We start from the raw sequence: 27,397 nt of genomic DNA, 5'->3' as shown, positions 1-27,397 counted from the left end.
GAGGGAGACCCTGTCAGCATGAAAAATAATGAAGGTTCAAAGCCATAAGTGCTTGTAGCTCAGACACTCTTCTAGCTGAAGTGATGGCCAGAAGCAAGGCTGTTTTCCAAGTGAGGAATTTTAACTCTGCTGACACTGCAGGTTCAAAGGGGGGTAGTGTGTGCTTTTCTGGTACAAAGTTAAGGTCCCAATCAGGGGTGGGTGCTCTCCTTGGTGGCCTTAAGTTGTCTACCCCTCTCAGGAACTGTTTGATGAGAGGGTGAGAGAAGAGAGATGGGTTCAGTGTTGTAATAAGCTGAGATGGCAGAGGCATGGCTCTTAATGGAGGAGAAGGATAGGCCTCTGTGGTTTACATCTGCTAGGTAAATCCAGGATTAGAGGTAAAGAGGGAAGTGCCGTGTCCTCTCCTTTAGATTTAATCCAGGAGCAATACCTTTTCCACTTATCAGCATAGGATTTCCTTGTACTGGGTCTTCTGGCTTCAAGAATGATGTCCAGTACCTGCTTGCTTAGGCTAATCACTGGGGGAGAATTCAAGGAATAAGCCAGGCTGCAAGACTCAGGGTCTGCAGTTGCGGGTGCAAGATCTGTTCCCTCTGCTGAGTGAGCAGGGTTGGGATCTAGGGTAGGTGCCAGGGTGGCACCGGTGACAGACTGCGCAGTAGTGGGTACCAGTGCTGGCTTGGCCAGTCCAGGATAATCAGATTGTCCTTGGTCTGTCCTGTCTTATCTTGAGTAATATCCATGAGAGAAGGGATAGAGGGGGAATGCATAGATTTAGAGGTTTTCCCACTGTAAGGATAGGACATCCACTTTCCAGGCCCTGCTGTGAGGTGTCCTGGTGCAGAATTTGCTGAGCTGGTGATTGAAGGGGGGGGAAAGAGTTTCACCTCTGGGGTCCCCCATTTCTGGATTAGAAGGCTGAAGGAGCTGCGTTCTAATTGCCACTCATGTGGGTCTAGGAGATTTCTGCTTACGTTGTCTGCCAGAGAGTTTTGTTTGCCTGGCAGGAATTGAGCTTGCAGATGAACATGCATGTCCAAGGCTGTGTTCCACAAGCCCATGGCTAGCCTGCAGAGTGGGTAAGAGTGGGTTTCTCCTGCTTGTTGATGTACCAACATAACTGTGGTGTTGTCTGTTTTTATTAGCAGGGGTCCTCGTGAGAATAGAGATCAGAAAGCTGTTAGAACATGCTGAACAGCTAGCATCTCTTTTTGGTTATGTGCAGATGAATTTGACTTGGGGTCCAGTGGCCCTGAATGCACCTGTTGTCCAGGTGTACCCTCCCCCAGGCATAGCAGGTACTTATGTGGTTAGGGTCTGGGCGGCATGGGGTTGAGAAAAGGGAAGTCCCCTGTTATGGTTGCATGCGGCTGCCCACCAAAGAAACTCTATCCTTAGACAAGGTATGACTGTTTCCAGGTCCTGAAAATGTTGGCACCAAAGAATTTTTAAGTACCATTGAAGTTTCCTCATATGCAGTCTGGCATATGGAATTAGTAGGATGCAAGAGGCCATGAACCCTAGGGCCTGCAGGATTTTCCTTGCAGATAGCCCGGTTCTGGTGGCCATTTGAGTGAAATAGCCTGTCAGATATGGTTGTTTTCCTGGAGTAAGGAATGCCATCTGGGATGCTGTGTCCAAGCTTGCTCCCAGGAATACAATCGTTTGACTGGAGACAAGTTTTGATTTCTTTTCATTGATAGTGTACCCCCAGTGTGGTTAGAAGGTTCTTGAAACGTAGGTATTTCCTGCATGAGTCCCTGATAGAGATGTGCAGATGGGCTTCTTTCAGGTCTAGAGTGGCTAACCAGGTATCTTTGGACAGCACAGGAAGAAGCTGCTGAAGGGTAAGCATTTTGAATTTTGATACCACCAGGAAGGTGTTTAGAAAGGAAAAATCTAGGATTGGGCACCAAGTGCCCTCTTTTCTGGGTACCAGGAAAAGTCTGGAATAAAACCCTTGACCTATCTGTTCTGCAGGGACAGGCTGAATTGCCCTTATGGAGAGCGGGGATTGAACTTGGTTTTATGCCTCTGCCCACTGGTTTGGAGGAAGGTCTGGGAATCCTTTTGGGATTGGCAGAGAGTGGAAGTACAATTTTTACCCCCCGGGATACGATGAGGACTCATCGATCTTTGGTGATGGAGGTCCAGTTTTTTGCACGATGGGTATGTTTTCCTCCTAGGGGCACGAGCAGTTGAGCAGAGGTGAAGAGTGGAGTTGAGAAGTCATTGCAAATTCTTTCTGTAAGGGGGTGGCTTAGCACTCACTGTTTTTGAAGTGGAGGCACTCCATTGCTTAGATCGCTGCATACCCTGCGACTGTAGTCTGTGGGGGCATGTTTACCCTGGGCCTAGTTTGAGATGGCCTTGAGGGGATTGGAAAGGACCACTGTTTTGAGGGGCAATGCCTGCTGAATCTAGGAGGCTGCACTTGCAAGAAATCTTTGACTGTCTGCATAGATTTAGCTTTTTCTTCCATCTTTTTTAGAACCTCTTCTGCTTTGGTGTCAGACTGTCCTTGCTCAAAGGAGCATCTAGTAATTTTGGTTTTACATGGTCTGGCAAGGTCTGCTCCTTAAGCCAAGTATGCCTTCTCAGTACAGAACCAGTGACTGCTGCCCTGCAAGATGCTTTCAGGACATCTAAACCACATTGCAAAGTATGCTTACTGACTTGGTTAGCAGAATGCATAAGCTCTTGTAATTCTTTATTTTCTGCACAGTCTGTAAAGGTAGCTACTTTTCATTTAACAAGTTCCATAATATGTTGTTGGTACTTCAGCATGTGAAACTGGCAATTCAATGCCCTAATGGCGAGAGTTACAGAGGTGTATACTTTTTTACCCCATCTGTCTAAAGCTCTGGAATCCCTGTCTGAAGGGGTGGAATTCTTAGCTGTAGTTGATTTTATACCTTTAGGCCCCTGGGAGATTACCTCTAGGTCAGCAGTAGGATTTTTGAAAATAAATTTGTGAGAGTCAGGAACTCTGTAGTACCTGTCTGGTTTCCTAGGAACATGAGGTAAAGTATCAGGAGTTAGGCTGGATTCCATAAAAACATCATCCACAACATCCAGAACTGGAGGTATTGCTAAAGGTCTATGTTGTGACAAATCTAAAAATTCTCGAGTCTCTTTTTGGACTGAGGATAGTCTTGGCATTCCCAGTGGAAATGCTTCCTTAAAGTATGTAGGGTTTCACCAAAAGAAAAATCATCTGGAGGTGAAGCAGAGGGAATGGATTCCTCTGCATCTGAATCCTCATAAGCAGATAAAGGCATGTCTTCATATTCAGAAACCTGAGAGTCGTTGGACTCTTGGTCTGTTAAAGCTGCTGGGGACAGGTCTCTCTCTTAGCAGGGGAAGGCTGGCTTCCCCATATCAACATATTCAGGCCTTTTGCCATGTTAAGCATTTGATGCTGTGGCAAGGAAGCAAGTGCTTGAAGATTGGCTTGTCATGTACAAGTCAGAACTATTTAAATACTATAAATTTTAAAATGTTAAAAACTTTTTTTTTTAAAAACATATATATGCATGACAAGGGTGGGTCTATAATAATAAAATGTGAATCCATCGGATACATATGAAATATAAAATGCAAATATTTACAATAAGCAAAATCCTGTTAAACAAACAATAGCTTACTATACCTCGTACAGAAAAACTCATGGATCTAGCATGCATGACATGTAAAGGGAAGGAAAAAGGCAAAAAGAACACAATTCGAACGCCACGGCTAATTATAATGCTGGTTAACATGGAATAGTTTGACCCAATAGAAAATCTGTTACCATTAAGATAGTCAAACCTAGTACATGTCTAATGTGTATATGTATATATATATAGGTTTAAAAAAATGTTTAAAATTTATACTATTTAAATAGTTCTGACTTGTACTGTTGATGCCAGGCAAGCATTAGGTTTTACCTTTATGGTAAAAATAGTTTTTTCTGTTAGGTTACACTAGTTAACATTCAATTAGTATCAAGATCAGCTGTGGTGTTTGTAACTGCAGCACCACCACACTAAGATATATACTGTAGTAGTTGTAAGTTTTTTGGCTGAAGAAGTCCCACAACTAGGTGGGACGAAAAGCGCTTAACCCTTATTTGTTTCTTTCATTCTTACTGTTCAATTAAAGTGGCTTTTTACGATACAGCTATATCGTCTTTTTTGGAGAGCGGCATTTGCGGTTTACAGCCTTCTGTGTTCAGCTGTTACATTGTTTGTTTTCAATTGTCTTTTTTTTTAGGCATAGCTCGTACTCTTGGCCTTAGAAACTCAGTAGTTTTAGAAAGAACGGAAGACGCAAAAGAAGTCATCGGTTTGCGTCAAATATCGGTAGTGCGATGAACTTCCTTGGAAGCCAGTGCCTGCAAAGCGGCTCTGGACCCATCCAAGGTAGAGACATCTGCAGGTTCCATAGTCAACGAAGAGTCTTGTGGCATACCGGACTCCAAACGGGTCTCGGTAGCAGCCTACAAATCCATCAAAGTGGGCATCAGAGGTTTTGAGTACCGGCAAACTGGCGACTAGCTTTACAGAAGTGTCGCCGGCAGTTTTGGACCTGTGCGGTTTGTCTCTGTCTTTATCCTTACTTTTTTGGAAGATCGGTAGTTGGATGGCTTACAGAAGCCATTTCGGAATACCGAGATTAAGAGCAAAAGTATTTAGCGACAATAAGGGCCCAACGACGAATAGTTCGGGCATTGAACCAAGCACAAAACCGACAGCGACGTACATCGTGGTCTGGGCAAAAACAGGTGGCGCAGTAAGAATGGAAATCTCAGTGTGGTACTTGTTTACCACAGGCGAGACAATTAACTTTTTCTGACATCGCTTAGAGCAAGAAAAAAGGATCCTGAACAGGGTACTTAGCTTTAGAAGACTTCAGGATGATTCAATTCGTAAATGAAAACTCAGGTAGGGGCTGACCAGCACTCATGCAAACTGCTTCTGGCTCCTCGGCAAGAAAGACTGATGTAATGGTGTCGGCTGCCTGTTTTTATACCCCTGACGACCTGACGTCAGTTCTGGAGTATCAACAGACGCAGAAATACAAAGTCTCTGTTACTCGGGCAGATAACCCAAGTGTGATGACTGCAACAGTGAAACACAAAGATCAGCAACTCTACAAGCATCCAGGGAATGGTGTATGGGATCCCTTCTGCACTGAGCCTGTGGAAAACAAGGCAGGAAGAGGAATGCATTTGGTTAACAGCTCAGAAGAAAGTTTTAGGAGAAACCAGTCTTCAGAAACACCTGACCACTACAGAATTCTAAAAAGGCTCTTTGCACATAAAAACTCTCAACTCTGAAATTCATTTACCTAGTGCCATGGTTACCAGAAAGAACGTGTTCAAGAGCATGTACTTCAACTGAATCAGCTAGTTTGAATGGCAAATGTGTTCTTTATCCTTTGTTGACAGAATTAGTCCCACTAGGCTAACAGCATCTTTTCAGGAAGACCCAAGGTGACATACTACTATTAATGGAAATTTTGCCAGGCCACTAGGGAATTTCCCCTACGGTTTCAATAAGTGACATGGGATCTTTTACATATATGTGAGCTACTACCAACTCAATGAATTCAAAGTCAATGAGAGATCCAGATTCTTCACTGGGAAACCCAGATGAAAAACTCACTTCAAAAAACATCTGTATTAAAACTCTGGCTTAAACTTTTGCAAGAGCATGGAAGGCTAAAAGAACTGGAACAAGGACCAAGACGGTAAAATTACTGAAGAACTGAGAATATTTTCAACTTGTTCTTAGAAGCCAATGTTGACAGTATCGCAGTGGCATCTGGGACCTCAAGTATCTTCTGGCAGGTCTGTTGACTGAAATGGTAATGTATCTGAGGAAGTAGTCTCTCACAACACTGAAGCTTTTAACATGTGGACCTTAAGAAATCCACATTCTTACCTTGAAACCAGACATGCAATGGACTGCAAAGATGCAACAGACAAGTCTTGGCCTTTCTCCGAAGAACTATGCAAAACGTAATAAATCAGAAACATACAAGGCATACAGAAACTGTCTTGAAGTGTTATCTCTAGTTGCTGAAAATAATGCTTCAAAACTCCTGTTCACCTCTTAATTTCACCTCTTAAATTACACTCATTCATTTTTCATAGACCTCTTCATCTTAATTGGTGTCACCGGTCTTAAATTACATATAGTCACACAATTAGTTTTCCTGTTTGTAACAGAAACTGTAATAACAATTCATATTTAAATTCCCTAATCTTTTACTTGTTCTGTATTACTATAACATTACATACATCTGTTACACAGTTTTTTTTTTATTAAATTTCATGTTTTTACCAACATAATACAATGCAGAAAACTTATTCCACTTAATCTGTGAAGATTCTACGTGTTATGTAGTCGTTTCCCCTAAATTAAATCTGGTGTTTTTGCTACTCAATGCAGCAGCATACAAATGACGCAAAGACACTATTTCCCAGCTTATGGAGAAGGCCTCTACCTTCCCACTTTTTTCTTAAATGGAAGCATCATACCTAGGTTACTGCAGCAATTTTTATAGCCTGCAAACAGGTTCAGTTAAAGACGACCTGACTCCAGGGAGATAACCCGTGTACTTTCCCAGAGTCAGCCTATGTTCCAAGATAGTCATCAAACTGGAATTTAGACTCAATCAAGCCATTTAGTTCCTATGGGATGTGGATCACTTCCATAAAAATGGGACAGCTGGCACCCTACTCTCCAACCCAGACTGCTTCCCAAAGAGGAAGGAGAAGCAAGTCCTATCTCACTTGCTCAAGTGCCAAACTACTGCGTCAGTTTGATCTTATGAAGTCTGGTTAAGGCTTCAGAAGTGTCAACTGGGCTAGAAACGGCTCTAAAAATGTAGATTCCTCACAATAGGTCTCTACTGCCCTTGACCTAAAGTAAAACTATAGGTTTTCTCCCATCCACCTCCAGTAATTCATGCCTAATTAAGGACTGTGTCAGTGAAGGAAGGATACACAGGAGGACAGTCTCTACAATGACTAGCATCAGGAAATTTGATACCAACAGCATATCTGACAAGGAATGACAACTCTGTATCCTCTGCATTATGAGCATCTAAAAACATGCCCTGAAGGCACACTAAACCCAGGAGCTACCATGCATCAAAACGAGCATGCACCCTCCTTGGGGGACACACCCCAGTGTGCTAACCCCATGAACTCACAGCTGACAGTGACCACTAGGAAGTATAGTCAAGCGACATCACTGGGCAGATCCAACCCCACACACTACTGGAAAGGAGATACCAGAAAAATCACTTGGGCAGGAAAATACTTTGATAACTGACTGCTGTAGAGCTTCCAATACCATGGTTATATATCTTGTTGAAGATCCTGCCAGTGTCTTAAGGGCCAGAAAAAATCACTTGGTACCAAAAGTACTGCAATTTCATCCAAAGCAGAATGCAGAAATCAGTGAAGTTGCAAACATCTAGTGTTACAACAGTCATCCACCATATCTAGAATCTGTCTAGAAGTCACTGTATCAGTGTCTGCCCTCTGACCTTACAAACCTTTACAAAGTTAATGTAGGGACTGAAGTTGTTCAAATCCAGGACAGGCCAAACCCTACTCACAAACATTTTGATGGAACACGGAAAAAGTCCTTTACCAGATCCCTGAACAGAATGAACCTTCTTTACAATATCCTTTTCCAACCAGAGCCCCACCCTCCCCCAACCAAAATCTGAACCATCTCCACAACATCCTTTTTTTTGGTGGATACTCCCAAAGGCAGCTTGGAGAGACAAAAGATCTGTACCCTAGGCAGAAAGAGCCATCTCCAAAACTCCTTTGCCAAGGAAGACTGAGACTGTTCCACCAACTCTTCCAACTTTTATTCTACAATAGGAAGACAAGATGTGGGAACAAAGCAATTGTAGGTTGTGTTTATGATGCCCAGGGCTCAGCAGTGCAGGCTTCTTCAAACTTTGATAGGATTCCTTCCACTTGGATGACCTTTGTTGGGTAGGCCGAAGTGATGCTGGATCACTTAGGAGAAAATTACCTTAAAGGACTTCAGCACCTTACTTAGGCTGGGTTGGATGACTTGCAGCCTGGCAGGACATGATTGATGCCTGAAATATCTTATCTTTCTTGAAACTTTGTAAGACTAAAGACAAGGTGCACACAGTAGGAAGAACAAGCCTTTTTTCTGGAGACAGTCTATCATAATCTAACAAATTTACCATCCAAAGTTTTATCCAAAATAGCACAGCAAAGCTACTAACAAAATAGGCAACCAATGTACTAGTTGCCACATCTTTCTCATCAAAGATAAAATGTGATAAAAAGGAACCTTATTTTGGACCCTGAATTATGTACACTTTGAAAAGCCACCCTATAATTTCAGAAATTTTCTCAAAAAACTACTTTAAAGAAGACTAGAAGTGGGAGATGAGCCAGATAGTCAGCAATGTAAAGGCCCAGTGTGGTAGAGTTAAATACTCTTGGCAAATCCATTCACAATTTTGGATAGCCTAGAGACTGAGTGGATGAGAACAGCAATGTCTGTTTGCAGATGGTAGGTCAAAAACAAAACCAATTGGGTGTGGGTGTGTGGGCAAGGCTGGCACAAGTAATCAGCCTTCTAAAAAGAGAAAGGCCCAGAGATTGGGTAGGTCCACAGTACAGAAAAGTAACCCTTAGTCACACGTTCCATGGATCCAGGGTAATAACACAGGGTTCTGGACTTTTCTGCCAAATGCATTTTGGGTAAATTACAAGGGGAGCACAAGTCAGCCATTTTAGGTTGGACATCATGAGAAGCTAGCAAGACCTACTGTCTCAGTTTTGAAGCACAGATATCTACTTACTCTAATTTGGCAATGAATGAGGACTCAGAATAAAGGAGTGCATCTCCATCCTACCATAAACTTTAGACTCACTCCCATGCAAGGGACTCTGCCATCATAAGATGTGGTGGCAGGGACACTGATTTATGCATCTCAAAAAGAAATGAAACTCCTTTTTCATGACATGAAATCTGGGAGTTATGCCCATGATTTTGAAATTGAATTTCTGGTTATTACAGTGATTTCATAATGCTTTTCTAGTGCATCAATATTCATGCAAAATTAACAGATCCCAGATACGTAACAGTCAATAAAGCAAGCTGTCTGTATTACAATGAAGTTCTGAAAGGTATGGTTTAAAATGCTAAGTTCAGTAAATGCCTGGGCAGCAAAAATATGGGATTTATTTTCAATTTTTTCTGGGGAAAATAACAGTAAGCGTCTCTGGTGGTGGGTAGGCTGCTACACAAGCAAGCAAGCACATGCCAAAGATGATGAAACAGAATATGTTACCAATGCAGAGAAAGTGAGGTATTTATTTCTTTTTATAACAGCTGGGCATTCTCTCACCCAGCTTCATCTGCACAGTGAACACCTCAAACTTCACCAGCAGGGTAAGGAAGATCAAAAGACTAAACAAAAGAACAACAGAGATAGAGGGAATACATTACTTTCGTGGGTAAACAGCTACTCTCTCTTCTGGTGCAGAGTTCACATACTAAAACAAGACCCAGAGAATTCAACAGCCTAATCTTTACAAGCCAGGAAAGCATCCATCAGCCATCATTAAAAAGGGGCAGCAGAGACTGAACCCTGGGGCTAGTTTCCAAGAGAAAGCATCTCCTCATACAAATTACAAACATGAAGACAGAGAAGATAACTCATTAGAGGGTAATGACGCAGCTGGAAGCGCAGTGAATGCCACAATGAGAACAGAAACAGGGGTCAGGCTTAAGAACCTTCAGCCTGGAATTCCTTGCCCCATGTTTCTGTGCTTCTTCCTGAGACTTCTAGACAAGTCACTAATTGACCCTTACAATGGAGGCTTCTACTTGGATCAAACACTAGGTAATGAGTTTTTTTACTTGCTTCTGTAATAACAAGGGTCAATGGGCTAAGGTACTGGTGAGAATATGCATTTCTAATCCCCAGCAACACATTTTGGTGATTCTTGGCTATGACCTGGCACCTAAGTCACATTTTAAGGGCCTCTTCTGCTTAAGGAATGAAAGTGGAAACTTTCCAAGCAACCCGTACGAAATCAGAAATACATGAGTGGGAAAAGAGAAACAGGACAGACCCAATCAGACCCAGATGAAGGGATGCTTTTCATGGGTCCAGGTCATGCATTCTTATGAATGCCTTGATGTTTGTAGCACAACCATATAAAATAAGTGTTGCAGCCAGTAAAAGCAGCCTTTTAAAATAAGATGTGCACAACACAATTTACACACACAAACATACACACACCTACACTGTTTGCAGCTTCCCTCCCAACAGCTGCTTCATCTTGGATTTTATTAATGATGAATCAACTTCTGTTTAGTAATGTTTTCTGTAATGTGAGACTCATCTCTCCAAATAATGCAAAGACTAACTTTTCCCCACAGACTGCTGAGTAGTGTAACACAGAATTTTTTTTTAATTTTCTAGGTGTATGAAGAAAAACAGATTGAAAATACCTGGCAGTGACTGCAGTGTAAACATGTCATACAAGTAGCAAGTGTGGGATTTATAAACCCTGGAGTAGGAGCAGAAGGGAAGTGGGACTGGAAGCTCTCAAGCTGCTGCTGATGTTGGAAAACGTGCACACACACACATCAATCATTAAAGAAAACATCTTTTCTACAACAGTTCACCTTTAAAATGGTTCCTAGAAAACACATTTAAAAATCAGCACTTAAGGTGCTTAAAGTTATTATTCCAGTCTTTTAGGGAGAAGAACCCTTGGAACACTTTGCAAAGCTCTTCCATGACTGGGGACGGAAGGTAAAGGAAATCAACAGCTACAAATTATCCATTCCAGAAGCATCAACAATGGTACATCATAGGTTCTTGCTGCCATGAACAAACACCTATAAAGTAGTCTATAACATGCACTGTAGTCTGGACTCTCACATAAGGTGCTACTCCCCTGTATTTAGGCTACACAATGGACAGAGATCAGCTATTACAGAGCCTGAAATGCAAGACAAATATTTACAGTTTGGCAGCATTTAAAGACTGGTACAGTGTTTTCGTACGAGTTATGGACGGATGCACACGAGCAATGCCTCGACTTATCAACTAACTCTGTGGACGGTGCTGAACAGGGTGCTTCTACAGTTCAAATGAAAAGTGTTCTTTCTAGAACATATTTCTTGGATTCCTTTCACACTGAGGGAAGACAACACTTTTAAATGTACACTACAAATATTACAACTTGTGTTCCACTTTGAGCTTCTCTCTAAAAGTTATTGCATTGATCCAACAGTAATTTCTTCCAAAAATAGTCACTCTTGATTTCAATAAAAAAATACAATTCAGGAAGTCCTGCAGACAGCAACATTCCTTCCACAATGGTAAAGAATGGAGTTCTTTGGGAACCAGAAAAATTGGCATCCCAGCCAGTTCTGAAGTTCATGCCATCACTGGTTTTCCTCGTAGTGTAGGACATAGTAGTCATGCACATACATAAAGATTGCAACTGGCTGCCCAATGATGAGGGACATCCATACAGCAGCATTTCCATAATTACCACGTAGAAATCTTCCCACAAACCAGGCAAAAGGTAGCTGTTGGTTTAAGAGGGGGGAGAAAGAGAGAACGTTAGACAGAAAACCTTCAGAAAAAAAAAAGCAAATAAAAGTTTATAAACTACATGCATCCATGTGTCTATATCTACTTTACATACAAAACTATAGATCTCAATTTATATACACACCTATATGACAAATACATATCTGTCAGTTTACTGGGTTAGCTGGGTAGCTTTTCCCTGCTGTCCCAAGTCCTAAAGGTTGAATTATATGCGATCCTCCTGAATTATGTTAACGTATCAGTTGCCCACTCCCTCCATTCTAAAATGGACCAGACACTAGGGCTTCACATTCTAAACTTAATTTATTGTAAAAACATTTTCCAAAAACACCACGTGCTGTCTGAAATTCTTTGCCTCTTGAAATACATTCAGAGAAGTACATCACATTTTGTCAGAGTTATAAATACTGTTGTGATATGGACCAAGGCTAAGCATACTGAACTAGTCCCCAGCTACCAAGTTATACTGACTACCCCCCCCCGCATCGTATGATGTAATCACACCTCTGTCAGACACTAATCAAAAGAAACCTTGCCAATTTACATCAAAGTGAAATTTTATGTATGTACAACAAAGTATGCAAATGTAAATTTACTACTACGCTGTCGAATGTATTTCACATTACCATCAACATACTGTTATACCCAATTACTATACTGAAAATAACTGTCCATATTAATAACTGGTACACTGTACAGCTGCCTCTGGTCCAACAAGGCTGAAAAAAGTAACCGGACCAGCCCAAGTACCCATTTAAAAGTTAACTAAAAAAAATACATGCATTGGCAAGTGTGTACAGTTAAAAAAATGCAAAAGCATTCTTGCTCAGGTTAGGATTACAGAATTGAAGGAGTCAACGCCTCCTTGTGATGTGGTATTTAAGCAATGGAATACTCACTTGGCATATGTTCTTTATACTGATGATCACTGCTGCAGTAGCCCAAGATATATGGTTACACCCTGCATAGGATATAAAAGCTAGCCATCTTACAAAGCTTCAGTGGACCCTCCCCACAAATAAACCATTAGTCAACTCAATATGACTGACTGAAAACACAGGTTTGGGTACGAAGCACTTCAGAGCTTTTCTGCCACCAAAGAGAGCACTCTTCTGTGAGCTTTCAAGGCTCAGTCGGCTTGTACTGTTCCCATTGTTGGGCGCATAGGTTCCCTTTGGAGAAAAAAAATTCCACACACTATTTTTACTGTTTAAATTTATTAACATGTTTGAGAAACTACATTTTAAGCTAGGAATATGTGTTATTAACTGACAAGTGACTTTGCTGTACTTTTACACACAAGCCTTTGTTTGACAATTTAAAATTTAATTTTAACATTCTAAAACCACTTTTTATGTGCAGAAAATGTGGTTAAACTACATTCTATGGCTGGTAAAGTGTATTAGAGTGCTTTTTAGTGTGTTTTTATTACGGAAGGTGACTTCATACTACTTTTGAAATTTTACCAGCTTGTGTTGCTTAGTTTTCCCAGGAAACGTGCACCATTTTCAGCTTGACTACGGAACAAACTACCAGTCCCATGGTCAGTCCCTTCCAGCCACACCAAATGGTTTTTCCCACCTCAACAGGCTAGCAATTTGCTTCAACTACAGATGGGCAACTCTTATGTCCAAAGCTTATTCACCAGACAAGTCTTTCCTTTGATCCCTATGGTGTTGCCCATACAGCCACTATGGACCTGGGGTTAGCCATATCATCTGTGGCTGTTGGGATCCCCTCTGTGGGCAAGGGAAAGTCATTTTTGCTGGGGTTGGGAGAAGGGGCAGGGAAGGTGTCCTTGCTTAGCCAGAATATTGTGCCCATCCACAGGGAAGCTGTTATTGCCATTAAAAATCCTGCTTGTCCTAACTTTCCTGTCAAAAAGAAACAGAAAACCAAACATGCACATTCCCCTGCTCCAGTTTCAATCGACAGCAGTAGTTTATTAAGTCTGGCTCAGGGTCTTGTACAGACTATTGCCCTTCTAAATCAGGTGTTTTGCTAAGAGAAAAGGGATTTTTCTTTTCTGAAAAGATTCAAGAAACTGAATTTGGGGAGGAATGTGATGGGACAGATACAGATTTTTCTCCTCAGAATTCTGATTCAGAGAACAGCATGTTATCTGAACAGTCAAGGACTCTCTCAGACTAAACCTAGGATGACCCAATGCTTACAGTGTGAGACAGTTTCTTAGTCCCTCAAAAAATACTATGAAATGTTACAACTGAAACTTGCAGAACCCCCCCCCCCCCCCAAGTGCTGCCAGCACTGAAGGATGTACATCACATCCTGTGGTTTTCCCAAAAGCCAGCCTGCTACACCTAAAATGTGCAAAATTCTTCAGTCTTCCACATTTATATACACTCATCCCAGACCTGACTAGCAGCTATAGTTTTAGTCAATCAGCTGCCAAGCCTTTTGTTATGGCAAAACAATTGAGAAGTTTGTGAACATGTGCATACTTCTGCAACTTTAATTTTTAGAATTCTGAATTGTTGAGCTCATATGTTAAAATTGATTCTAGTTGTGAAACTATGATGAATGATTTATCAGCAGTTTCTTACTGTGCGAAAAATGCTTTGTGTGGTTTAGATTCTTCTATTTCTCAGGTCACTACTCATTATTTAAAGTGTGTTTATGATTCTGTAGATGCTACATCCAGGGCTATTGCCACTGGTACTGTGTTGAACAGGTTGGCCTGGCTGTGTTGCAGTTTTTGGACACTCTGCTGTAGAGGTTATCAAAACCTGTGATAAAGTCGGGTAAGCATTTTCAGCTTTCCTTCAATACATTTTCCAATTTTTTTCTGCTATCTCATCCAATTTTTGGCAGGAATACAGTCCAAGCAAAATGCTGGTATGCAGACATTTAAAAAACAATGGCAGGGAGGATCCAAAAAAGCAGGTACTCCCTGGAATAAATGACAGTCAAACAAGCTAGAATTACTCAAAGCCAAGAGAAAAATTGGCTGAAACAGTTGCAAATACTAAAGAAAATGTTTCAAGCAGCTTAAAGGACATAGGTACAAAGGTACAATAACCCATTGTAAACCTTGTTAAAATCCTTTAATGTTAAAATTACAAGATGTCAACAGAACAAGGCAGAAGAGAGAAAACCTTCATGTAAATAAATCACCCGGCCAATCATTGTTAGCCTACTACTGAAACTACATCAAATAGGCCAGTCTGGTCAACCTGGATAAAAAAACAATGAGTTTGATAATCAGGCAGGGGGGGCAGGTGGAAGCGATGATGAAGGAAGGCAGCAGACAATACAGATCTATCAGTTTTTCTGCTGTTTCCTGAAAAAAAAAAGCCCTGAAACTAGTAGCTTATTGGCCGTTTTGGGTCAATTCCTATCTCTTTCAATTTCCCTGCTTTAAAACCCACATTTGCGCAGTTTTGCGCCAGTATACAACTCTGCACAGCTCCTTGTGGTGTCCTGCAGAGTGATACAGGCAACAGAGAGACCCAAGAGAGACTTTTTCAGATTTATGTATATTTTTCTCTGTTTTTTTGCTCAGACTGCCTTTTCCCGCCTAAAAAGTGAATTTCTAACTGATCTGTACTTTAAAAAGTTTACATTGCATTTGCCTTCTACATTTTACAGTTTTTGCACTTGTTTTATATCAATTTAAGTCGTTTTTGTATTGTATAACTGTTGTAGGCTACACACTAAAGTGCGCTAGCCTGTTTATAGCATTTACAGTGTTTTCTGTGTGTTTTTCTGCAGTTTCCTGAAAAAAACAAAACAAAAAAAAAATTATCTTTTCCCGCCTTTGCTGAACTAGATTAGTCCAGATTTCAGGTTTTGCTGAATTCCGGATTGCGGTATAGTTTCCTGTGTTGCCCATATCCGTACTTGGATAGGAGGAAGCTTCTCTGTTCACCAGTGAGAGTGGGGAGCTTTGAGCAGCCTATCTGTCCCTGGAGGAGTGGTCTCAGCCCTGAAACTAGTAGCTTATTTGCCATTTTGGGTCAATTCCTATCGCTTTCAGTTTCCCTGCTTTAAAACACGCATTTGCGTGGTTTTGCACGATTTTGTGCACAGCGCTGCTTAAACGGGTTTAAACTATTCCCAGCTCCACACAATCTGCTCTTCACTTTTTCCCTTAGAACTGTTCTAAATCTCAAAGTAAGCACTCTATTTTCATTCTAAAGCCCTGCAGTTGCTCGTATAAGTAATCTTATAAGTAAGCACTAATAAACTAAAGCACTACACCCTTTTATACTCCATTTAAGTACTTGGCTCCCTATTGGTCCTTTTTGATCAGTCAAAAAGTAGTTCCTTATACTATTCTGGCATGTCCAAAAGTCAGTTTCAGGTTTACTCTTCAGTCCAGCTGGTGAATCTGGGAATCTTGAGGCAATGTTACAACTGCCTTATGTACACAGACCACTCTCTCCTCCTCCCAACAACTCAAATATATGTGAGAGATGCAACCATAAAGCCAAATTGGAGGCTGAGCTCTCTCAACCCAGTACTGGTGCAGTCAGTCAGGAGGAGAAGGTAATCACACACACCACAAATCCAGTCTCACATAGACCTATCGCAACAGCAAACCAAACACATACACACAAAAACATACTCAAGAGGCTCTAAATAAAAATCTGCCCAAGCAGCAGAGACCTCCAAAGCAGACATCCAAGCAACCGCTACCCAACAACAATACCCATGTATCACACAGTTCACAAAGTCAATGTGCCACACAGTCACAGCCCTTAAGGCTAAACAACACACCTAATACACTTGTAATAGGTTCATACTGGGCTATCTGCCCTAGGGCATTTATAAGCCTAGCCAGAGTGTGTTTGGCTTTCGCCACTCATTTTAAATCAATTTTGCTATGCCCTTTTTCGAGGTTAGTATACTGTGCCTCTGTCTAACAGTGACTCAGATGTGATACCTGGGGTAAACCTACGATCCCCCATCCACTCATCGAGATTCCTCTTGAAGAGAGTCAATGAGGGACTCTGCCTAACCTGGACTGGGATTTTATTCCAGAGTGAAGGCAGCCTCTGGGTTATGAATCTGTCCCTCCAGCATGTCCTATTTATTTCAGTGCTGAGGTTCAAGTTTCTCGAGCGCGTAGCTCGATGGGATTTGGATTTTCTGAGGTGCAGCATGTCCATTAATTCCGGGTTGGACATGGCTTTATACGTCAGGCATAGATCGCCTCTGAGTAGAGCTGGAGTTTCTTTAACCAGGCAGCATATGGCATCTGTTTGAGCCCTTTGATCCTCTTGGTGAGGTACTTTTGGGGTCTTTCCAGTTGCTGCAGGTGTCTGGTAAGGTACATCCCAAAAGGGGCATTGTACTCAATTATGGGCCAGAAGAGGGATGAGTAAAGAGGCACGATGACCTCCCCTGATCTAGATGTGAATCCCTTCATGATTACGTGGGCTATATAAAATGTTTTTCTAACCACTTTGGCCACGTGGTTGTCAAATGAGAGATTGCTATCAACTTGGGTCCCCAGGTCCCTAATTACTTCTTCCGTACTTAATGGATTACTACCTATGTGGTAGTTTGTGGGCACTTTGTTTTTGCCAAAGGGGATGACTATACACTTTTTGGCGTTTAGCTTGAGGCCATGGCTCTGGCACCAGTTGTCTGTTTCTATAAGGCCCTTTTGAAGGATGCTTGTGTCGGCTGGAGAGTTGATTATGGCGCCCAGTTTGCAGTCATCTGCGAACTTGGTCAGCCATAGTCCTTCCGTGTTGGCCTGTACTGCCAAAAAATATATACCGAACAAGAGAGGTCCCAGGACTGAGCCTTGTGGGGCGCCACTTGTAACTGGTTTGGAGTCTGACATTGCTCCAGCAATTCTAACCATGTGGGTTCTGTCTTTGAGCCAGTTTGCAACCCATCTAGTGACATAGGGGTTTATATTTAAGCTGGTGAGCTTATCTATAATGCCCGAGTGGGGTATTGTATCGAAGGCTTTTGCGAGGTCCAGGTAGGCTGTGTGGAACACCTTCCCCTCGTCAATGGCCTTGGTGACGGTTTCAAAGAAATCAACCAGGTTTAAGAGGCAGGATCTGCCCTTAACAAAGCCGAACTGGGTAGGATCCAGTGTCTGTAGGTCCCCAATATCTTTTTTTATGAGGTCCATGATGATCCTTTCCATAGCTTTGCAGACCAAGCTAGTCAGGCTTATGGGGCGATAGTTTCTGGATCTGTTGAGGCACCACCTTTGTGGAGAGGGACCACTGTTGCTGTACGCCACTCTTTGGGTACATACCCTGTGGTAAGGCTGAGATTGAACAGTAGTTTTATGTTTGGGTTTAGCTCTTCTTGGAGTTCATGTAGGACGCAGCCTGGGACACCATCTGGTCCCATTGATGCTGTGTTTTTTGCTTTGGAGAGGGCGGCTCTTACCTGAGCATCTGAGATGTCAGGGGGGCAGCACTCTGCTGGGATAGATATTTGCCCTTTTGGTGGGGGGCGGAGTTTGCACTGAACCTGCCAGCTAGGATGTTGGCAATGTCTGTGGGTTCGGTGTATTTTTTGTCATTTTGGACTAATTCTGAGCATATCTGGGAATTCCCACCCAGGTTCCTAACATAACTAAAGAAAGCCTTGTGATTATCCTTAGTGTCCTGTGCAATTTTTCTCTCAAAGCTGGCCTTAGACGATTTTATGAGTGCCCGTAGTTTTTTGCTAACACTGATCAGAGATGCCTTCCCTTTTTCAGATTTTGCTCCATCATGTAGTAGCTTCCTCCTTCTATTGTATAGTTTGTTTATGGCTGGGGTCCACCAGAGAGGACGTCTGCCTCTGGAGGATTGGGTCTTGGTTTTATTTGGGATTGCATGATCCATGCATTCCTGAAGGTGTTCATAGAATGCGTTTATAAAGGCTTCTGCGGTCTGGACCACATTTTCCACAGGCCCGGGGGCTTTGAAGGATTCCACCTCGGTTTTGAGGAGTGTGAAATTTGCTTTAGAGAAGTTTTTCACTGTGGTTTTCTGGGCAGGGGGTGGGGTCGGGATGTGAATATCCAGTGAGATTAGTTTATGGTCTGATCTTACCATTGAGGGATACACTTCTGGTCTGGAGCATAGAGTCCCCATGTTGGTGATGATCAGGTCCAGTATGTTTTCCCCTCTTGTGGGAGTGGTAACAAGTTGTTCCATAGCATTTGAGTTTATAAATTCTAGGAACCTTTGAGCTAGGGTGTTGGAGCTAGAGTAATGCTCCCAGTCTATGTTTGGGTAGTTGAAGTCGCCCAATATAATGGTGTTTGGAGAGACCTTCATATTTTCCAGTGTTCTCAGGAAGGCCGAGTGGGGTTCCTGGGTTTGGGAGGGTGGTCTGTAGCAGGCTATAAACTGGAAGGCAGTTTTACCCACTGTTAGTTGCACATGGATAGTCTCTGATGCTTCGTGCTGTGCCACTATTGATACTCTCCCTCCTTTACTGGTTCGGTCCAAGTTTTGGGGCTGAAAAGCATGGTATGAGGTATAACACCTGGTAGTGCTGGGGTGCTCTTGGGAGCCTTGAACCAGGTTTCTGTTACTGCACAGATATTGATGTTCTCCATGCTAAGGAGAGTTTCGAGCGTATGCATCTTGAGGATTAGACTTCTGGCGTTGAGTAGCATTACTCTTAGTTTCTTAGGTGACTACTGTCCGACACACTGACGTACCACTCACCAGGCTGAACAAGGTGAAGGTCACTGTAAGCTGCCTGTCGGGTGCCAGGATCTACCACATAACATAAACAATCAGGTCACTCCAAAGCAAGTACAAATATGACTGCTCACTGATCATATAGCCCAGACTGGTATGACCCTGACCTTGAGTAGCATCTTACTCTCACCAAGAATGATGCCAAAGAATAAAGACAAAATGATCAATTTTAACAATTGGCTAAAGTATTGGTGTCATTCAAAGGGGATCCAGTGTCTGTCAGCCTGGAATGACATGCTCGACGAGCCACATTGCTTCGCTAGGGACTGCTTGCACCTGTCACCCCTGGGCTTTCGAAATCTGGCTAAGGATCTTGCCACCCCCATAGTGCCTTTTTTAGGCAAGGCTCAAAAGACAAACCCACCTCCATAGACAACACAAGGAAAAAGAAACTAAGGGTAATGCTGCTCAATGCCAGAAGTCTAAACCTCAAGATGCAAGCACTCGTGGCTCTCCTCAGTATGGAGAATATCGATATCTGTGCAGTAACAGAAACCTGGTTCAAGGCTCCCGAGAGCACCCCAGCACTACCAGGTTATACCTCATACCATGCTTTTCGGCCCCAAAACTCGGACTGAACCACAAAAGGAGGGGGAGTATCCATATTCATCAAAGATACCCACACCTCCAGGTTAGTGGCAATGCACGAAGCATCGGAGACCATCCATGTTCAACTAACAGTGGGCAAAACTGCCGTTCAGTTTGTAGCTTGCTACAGACCACCCTCCCAAACTCAGGAACCCCACTCTGCTTTCCTGAGAACACTGGAGAATATGAAGGTCTCTCCAAACACCATTATATTGGGTGACTTCAACTACCCAAACATAGACTGGGAGCACTACTCAAGCCCCAACATCCTCACCCAATGGTTCCTAGAATTTATAAACTCAAATGCTATGGAACAACTGGTCACCACTCCCACAAGAGGGGAAAACATGTTGGGCCTGATCACCACTAACATGGGGACTATGTTCCATACCAGAGGTATACCCCTCATTGGTAAGATCTGACCATAAATTAATCTCACTGGACATCCATATCCCGTCCCCACCCCCAGCCAAGGAAACCACGGTGAAGAACTTCTCAAAAGCAAACTACACACTTATCAAAACGGAAGTGGAATTCTTCAAAGCCCCCGGGCCAGTGGAAAATACGGGCCAAACCGCAGAATCCTTTACAAATGCATTCTATGGACACCTACAGGAATGCATGGATCGTGCTATCCCAAATAAAACCAAGACTCACTCCTCCAAAGGCAGGAGACCTGTCTGGTGGACCCCAGCCATAAATAAGCCATACAACAGAAGGAGGAAGCTACTACATGATAGAGCAAAATCCCAAAAAGGGAAGGCATCTCTGATCAGTACTAGCAAGAAACTACGATCCCTCATAAATAAGGCCAGCTTCGAAAGAAAAATTGCACAAGATGCTAAAGATAATCACAGGGCCTTCTTTAGTTATGTCAGGAACCTGGGTGGCAACTCCCAGATATGCTCTGAGTTAGTGCAAAATGACAAAAAATACACTGAACCCACAAACATTGCCAACATCCTGGCAGACAGGTTCAGTGCAAACTTCTCCCCCCCAAAAGAGCAAATGTCTATCCCAACAGAGTGTAGCCTCCCTGACATCACAGATGCACAGGTGAGAGCTGCCCTCTCCAAAGCAAAAAACACAGCATCAATGGGACCGGATGGTGTCCCAGGCTGCGTCTTACATGAGCTCCAAGAAGAACTGAACCCTCACATAAAGTCACTGTTCAATCTCAGCCTTACTACAGGATATGTACTCAAGGAATGGCATACAGCAACAGTGGTCCCACTCCACAAAGGTGGTGCCACAATGGACCCCGGAAACAATCGCCCTATAAACCTGACTAGCCTGGTCTGCAAAGCTATGGAGCGTATCATCATGGAACTCATAAACAAAGACACTGGGAACCTCCAAACACTGGATCCTACCCAATTCGGCTTTGTTAAGGGCAGATCTTGCCTCCTGAACCTGGTCGACTTCTTTGAAACAGTCACCAAGGCCATAGATGAAGGGAAGGTAGTCCACACAGCCTACCTGGACCTTGCAAAAGCCTTTGACACAATACCCCACTCGGGCATCATAAATAAGCTCACCAGTTTAAATATCAACCCCTACGTCACAAAACGGGTTGCAAACTGGCTCCACAGGGTCAGAATTGCAGGTGCCATGTCAGACTCTAAACCAGTTACAAGTTGCACCCCACAAGGCTCAGTCCTGGGACCTCTCTTGTTCGGTATATATTTCTCTGCGGTACAGGCTAACACGGGAGGACTATGGCTGACCAAGTTCGCAGATGACTGCAAACTGGGTGCCATAATCGACTCGCCAACTGACACAAGCATCCTCCAAAAGGGTCTCACAGAGATGGATAACTGGTGCCAGAGCCATGGCCTAAAGCTAAATGCCAAAAAGTGCATAGTCATCCCCTTTGGGAAAAACAAAGTGCCCACAAATTACCACATAGGTGGTAATCCATTAAGTACGGAAGAAGTAATTAGGGATTTGGGGACCCAAGTAGATAGCAATCTCTCCTTTGAAAATCACGTTGCCAAAGTGGTTAGAAAGACCTTCTATATAGCCCACCTTATCACAAAAGGGTTCACATCTAGATCAAGAGAGGTCATTGTGCCCCTCTACTCATCAAGCCCATAATTGAATACAATGCCCCATTTGGGATGTACCTTACCCGACACCTGCAGCAACTGGAAAGACCCTAAAAGTACCTCACCAAGAGGATCAAGGGACTCAAACAGATGCACTATGCAGTTAGGCTAAAGAAACTCCAGCTCTACTCAGTTGCTTACCGCCTACTCAGAGGCGATCTGTGCCTGACGTATAAAGCCATGTCCAACCCAGAATTAATGGACATGCTCCACCTCAGAAAATCCAAATCCCTTAGAGCTACATGCTCCAGGGACTTAAACCTCATCACAGAAATAAATAGGACATGCTGGAGGGACAGATTCATATCCCAGAGGCTCCCCTCACTCTGGAAAAAATTCCAATCCATGTTAGGCAGAGCCTCTCAATGACCTTCAAGAGAAATCTTGATGAGTGGATAGGAGATCGTAGGTTTACCCCTGGGAACTCTTCTGTGTCCCTACTAGACAGAGGCACAGTAAACTAACCTTAAAAGGGCTATATTCTGTGACCTACTATACCAGAGGCACAGTCAACTAATCTAAAAGGGTGGCGAAGTCCAAACACACTCTAGCTAGGCTTATAAATGCCCTAGGGCAGATAACCTAGTATCAACCTATGAACCTATGAGTATGGTAAGCACATAACATTCGTATCTGATGATGTCTCTTTCATCCATTCCTCAAAGAATGGGACAAAGTCCTCAGCTAATATACAACTTGAGTGGTTTCGGGGAAGGATATTCCGGAGGATGGCTGAACCAAACACTAACCTTCCTCTGGAAAATAAATCCAATTTATAATGGGATATGAAGGTATGAACATTACACTAATTGGCTGTGGCACAAACTTCATCACTAGGTGCCTGGAAAAAAGGCTGTAGAGGCTGCCACAGACCCAAATGAGTGAGCTTTAACAGTTTTGGTTAAAGGCAGGCCTTTTTCTTTGTATACATGACTTATGGAAGAGGATAACTATCTGGATAAAATTACTTTGGAAACTTTCTGACCAAGATTATTGTCTGAAAATGACACAAAAACACGAGACTTTGAATAATTTCATACTGTGAATGAAAAACAAAGCTGCTTATGAACATCCAATAAATGTAGGATGTATATCCTTTTGTTACAAAATTTCAGGAAGAAAATTGGGAGACTAACATTTTAATTTAAGTTTATTTTGATAGCTACCTTTGGTAAAAAGGAAGTATTAGCTTGAAGGGTAACTCTGTCAGAAGAGCAAAAAAGATAATGGACACCAGACATCCAGAGGGAGGAGAAAAGAAAGGGAGATGGAGGGTTGGTGCTAGTACTGCAACAATGAGCTATTCAAACACCTATTGTTGTGGCAAGTAAACTGCACAACTGCATTGTGCTCTTCTTTAGATCAAGGTTGCAGTAGCCATTTCAATACGTGACTGCCAAAGTTCAGGATGAAAGGATGGAGAAGGACATGATTCCTTGAAGTACACCTCTAGTGAATGCCTGCTTTGACTCTGGAAATAGAATCAAACTTGCACTGCATAGGGAAGGTGTTAACAGAAGATCAAATCACTGCTTGCAGAACAGATCTAGAATCCAACCCTTTCCAAAAAGCCCCAGAAGTAGCCAGGGATCTGACACACTAAGGGGGATTTCTACCACGGTTAGTATCAAAACTGAATAACAAGTGAAAGACATCTAGAAATGGTTTGTTTAGTTTATTGGCTGAGCTTCTTCTTACCATCACAGGACACAAAAGAGTTGATCAGATTTTCTAAAATCCTTAATTTTGTCTGGATAAAATTTTAGCTGTCAATGAACATCCAGTGTATGAAGAATTCTCTCTTGTTTTTAGGATCAGGATAGAACACAGGAAGCTTGGTAGCCTGACTGAATACAGGGACAACTTTAGACAAAGGAAGGGTTGGTTCTGAGACTTGCCCTGCCCTTATGAAAGAATAAAAAAAAGTCTGAGACCAGATAATGGTCTGTAATTCAGATAACTCGTCAAGCATAAGTCAGAGTTACAAGCAGAGCAGTCTTCCAAGTAAAATTTCACAGAACTGGCTGCAGGTTCAAAGAGAGAGAGTTAACTTATGCAGATAAAAATTCAAGCCACAAAAAGGTGTCACTTTTCCAATTTGGCCTGATATAGAAACTCCATTCAAAAATTGTTTAACTTGGTATAAAGAAAAAAAGACAGGGCTCTAGAGGCAGGCATTGTAAAATGGCAGACAGCCTATACTTCAGTTAAGGCACACCTAAGTCTTAACTGAGAAATTCACACGTAGTGTTGAACCAGCAGTGCCCTCACTTGGGATAGGTCTTGTTCTCTATTCTACCACCGACTAGAAAGTACAGTTATGCAAGACATACTTACCTATAACAGCAGCTGTTCAAATTCCTCATTTTTCAAAAAAATTAAGCAAAGTGTTTGGTTAAGTGTACAATAAGTCCCCTCTCCCACATTTGGTGAAGTTAAACATCTGCCTGAAGAACTCCCCAGATCTCTGTTAGGACTCAGAAAAGTAACTGATGTAGCTGCTACTCACTGCTTGCATAAAAGTCCAGGACCTCTGGCAGAAGCATATCCATCAGCTAAATTTCAAGGACAGATCTAGTTCCTAAACTTTACACATGCTCAACCTGCATATCCAAAACGAATGCGTTCCCTCCTGTTTGTTCACTCACCACGTAAATGCATCATTGGTTGTGACTGGCAAAAATATCCATTGCAAATATCTCCTGAACATTATGGAATTAATCCTGGGTGCAGCTTTAATGGGTACTTCTACTGTCATCACTTCCTTCAAAGCGATGTTCAGGGTGAGAGCAACAGAAGATCGTACTTACTGAAAACATCAGGCCATCCACATACATCTCCCAATAATGGGTCCAATATGGCTGCTTATCAAGACTTCAGCAGGAAAAGGTGCAAAAAAAAAATGACTTCCCACATTTGCCTGCACTGACATCATGATCCACCAAAACAAAAACTAGAGATAGGAAAAGACCATAAAATCAAAGCATGACTCATACCACCACCAATACAGCCTTCTACCAACTCAAGAGTAGCATAGAAGCACTACTAAAACCTTCCTTTAGAATCAAGGAAAGCTCTGACACTACACTGTAGGCATTATCATTTACAGTACTGCCTACTCAGATTAATTCTGAACTCAGCCTATAACACCCACACATTTCAGATTACTGTTAACAGGATTTGCCAATCTATTTCCCTGGACAGTCCTAGAGAACACTGCCGCTATAAAGCTGACCCTTTTCTGTTGTTTAATCACTACATCCCAGAGAACCTTTTCTATTGTTTAATCACTACATCCCAGGGAATTAAGTGGATCCAGAAGCAAAGGCCATCACAAAATTTACTACCTATCTGGAGGTACACCAAGATAAAAGAAAAAAGAAAACTAACAATGGAGACGTATCAGTCAACATATCAACATATTCTACAGGTATTCTGTAAACTCTCTGCTTTAACTTTAAAAACTGGAGATCATAGTTGGTAATTTAAATTTAATACAAGTGACAATGAAATAGGAGCAACATCTCCTTAAAAGAAGGATAAAGCTGCCTTCCTTACAAGACCAGACAAAACACTTTTTTTTTACAGGTTCATATGTGTGTACTAGGCTAATGACCATATAGGTCTTCTTAAGCCTAGCCATGCATTCTAAATGTCAGACAAGTTCTGTTACCTCCTTCTTTTCCCCCAAACACCTTTACTGAATTATCACTTGCGACACAGGAAAACTTACATTCATATAAAAGTAATGACACTAATTAACAAACATTTTACTTCACATATATTGCTATATGTCATATAACCTAAGCAACATTACATAAATTATTCAATTCCTCCCTTTTTTAAGCAAGAAGTATCTTTATTAAATCACTTACAACACAGGCAATCATACATTTAATACAAATGAAAAAAAAAACATCGAGACAATCCTAGTTGCAAGCATTTTACATCACAATCCATACTGACACACTTCCAGCTGCAAACATTATACATCACTTATAACCTACCCAATCTTTTTCAGTCAAATATTACATAGCTCATTTAAGTCCTGCCACCTTTTAAACCTCATTCCTTCCTTGTATGCATTGTTTCAACAATTCCCATTTTTCCTATGTAGTTTGCGCCTACCGTTTTTCTAAACACCTCAACTCCACTTTTATCTGTTACTATATTCACTACTTCTAGTACAGTTGGTTTAGATTTTGATCTAGCAATTGCTTTATTTAAGTTCTGTTACTCTGGTAAGTATAAGAAGGGCCTGGAAGACGAATCATTTACAGGCTGCCTGTATCCATTAGTTTAGTAAAAATGGAAAATGAATGCTGTATATACCCATACTACTACGTGCACCAATTTTAAAAAGTTCTTAATTTTTTAATATAGAGCATATACAAACAACCGTGGGGGGTGTAAATAATGCGTTTGAACGTAAAGAATTAGAATGCAATTGAGATTAAATGCTATGCAAAGTCCAGGTATTAACGATGCTTGTTCTATATTAGTATTTTAAAGCTTAGACCACAAAATAAGTAAATGTTTATGTTATTTCAACATTAACATAAGTGGCAATAACTGACTATTTGTTTTTAGTTTTGAATAAAGGTGTTTTACAAAGTTAAGTTTTAATTGGACCCAACGCTGGGCTTTTAAGAATTACTAATAATATTTTCATTAGATTGAAGTAATGTCTCTTTAAATGCTTGATGAGTTAATGGTCACCTGTTTCTATTTTTACTATTTAAACTCACAATTGCATAATGTGAACTCTGATAAAGCCCTAGTTTTATGTGCGGATGAAAGCGCTCAGCTTGGATTAAATTATTTTTTGGTTACATGTACACAAGTGTTGGACTTTATTATTATTCCCTTGTTATCCTTATTACTGAGTACAGTTGTGAATTAGTTTTAGTACTGTTGAAAGGGACACCCCGACCCTATGCGCAGAAGGGAAAAAAGGGGTTGAGGAAGGATGGAATGAAATGCTAGTAACAGGGGCATCCCACTTGTCTACAGTAAGTGTAAATATCACATTTCATATGGTTAATCGGGAAAAGATAGTAACTCTTGAAAGCTTTTTAGTAGCTCTTAAAGTTCTCAATGAGAAAAATATGGAGAGAGATTTTGCAGTAGTTGGAATATAGTAGTAGACAGAACAGAAACGTTTTTGTTGAAATTTGCTTAGCATTTACTGCAGCAAGAAAATACTGGTGCAATAAACATATGAACTGACAAGTTAAGACATCAAACACTGACATAACATGGCAGGAGATGCAAATTTATGAACTGGGTTGAAACTGAAGATGTCAATCTGAAGGGCATATTTAAGCTGTCTCTGCAAACTTTCTTTGACTACAAGTGGGTGATCTGGCTTTG

At 41.8% G+C, this 27,397-nt stretch overlaps 1 protein-coding gene across 1 annotated transcript in view; it reads right to left on the bottom strand.

The window, feature by feature from the left end:
• Positions 1 to 6,294: 6,294 nt before the first annotated feature.
• The window catches only part of DGAT1 (diacylglycerol O-acyltransferase 1), a gene marked incomplete in the record, with an annotated part of 1,335,127 nt that continues 1,314,024 nt past the window's right edge, over positions 6,295 to 27,397 (bottom strand). Inside the window, 1 exon segment of the mRNA XM_044067713.1 lies at positions 6,295 to 11,609. Coding sequence (XP_043923648.1) covers positions 11,463 to 11,609 — 147 coding nt within the window.

This window comes from Protopterus annectens, chromosome 3.part1, assembly GCF_019279795.1.
Source record: "Protopterus annectens isolate FY-2018-M chromosome 3.part1, PAN1.0, whole genome shotgun sequence".
Taxonomy (NCBI): domain Eukaryota; kingdom Metazoa; phylum Chordata; order Ceratodontiformes; family Protopteridae; genus Protopterus; species Protopterus annectens.
The sequence above is the reverse complement of the archived record's forward strand: the minus strand, read 5'-3'. Positions and strand labels throughout refer to the sequence as shown.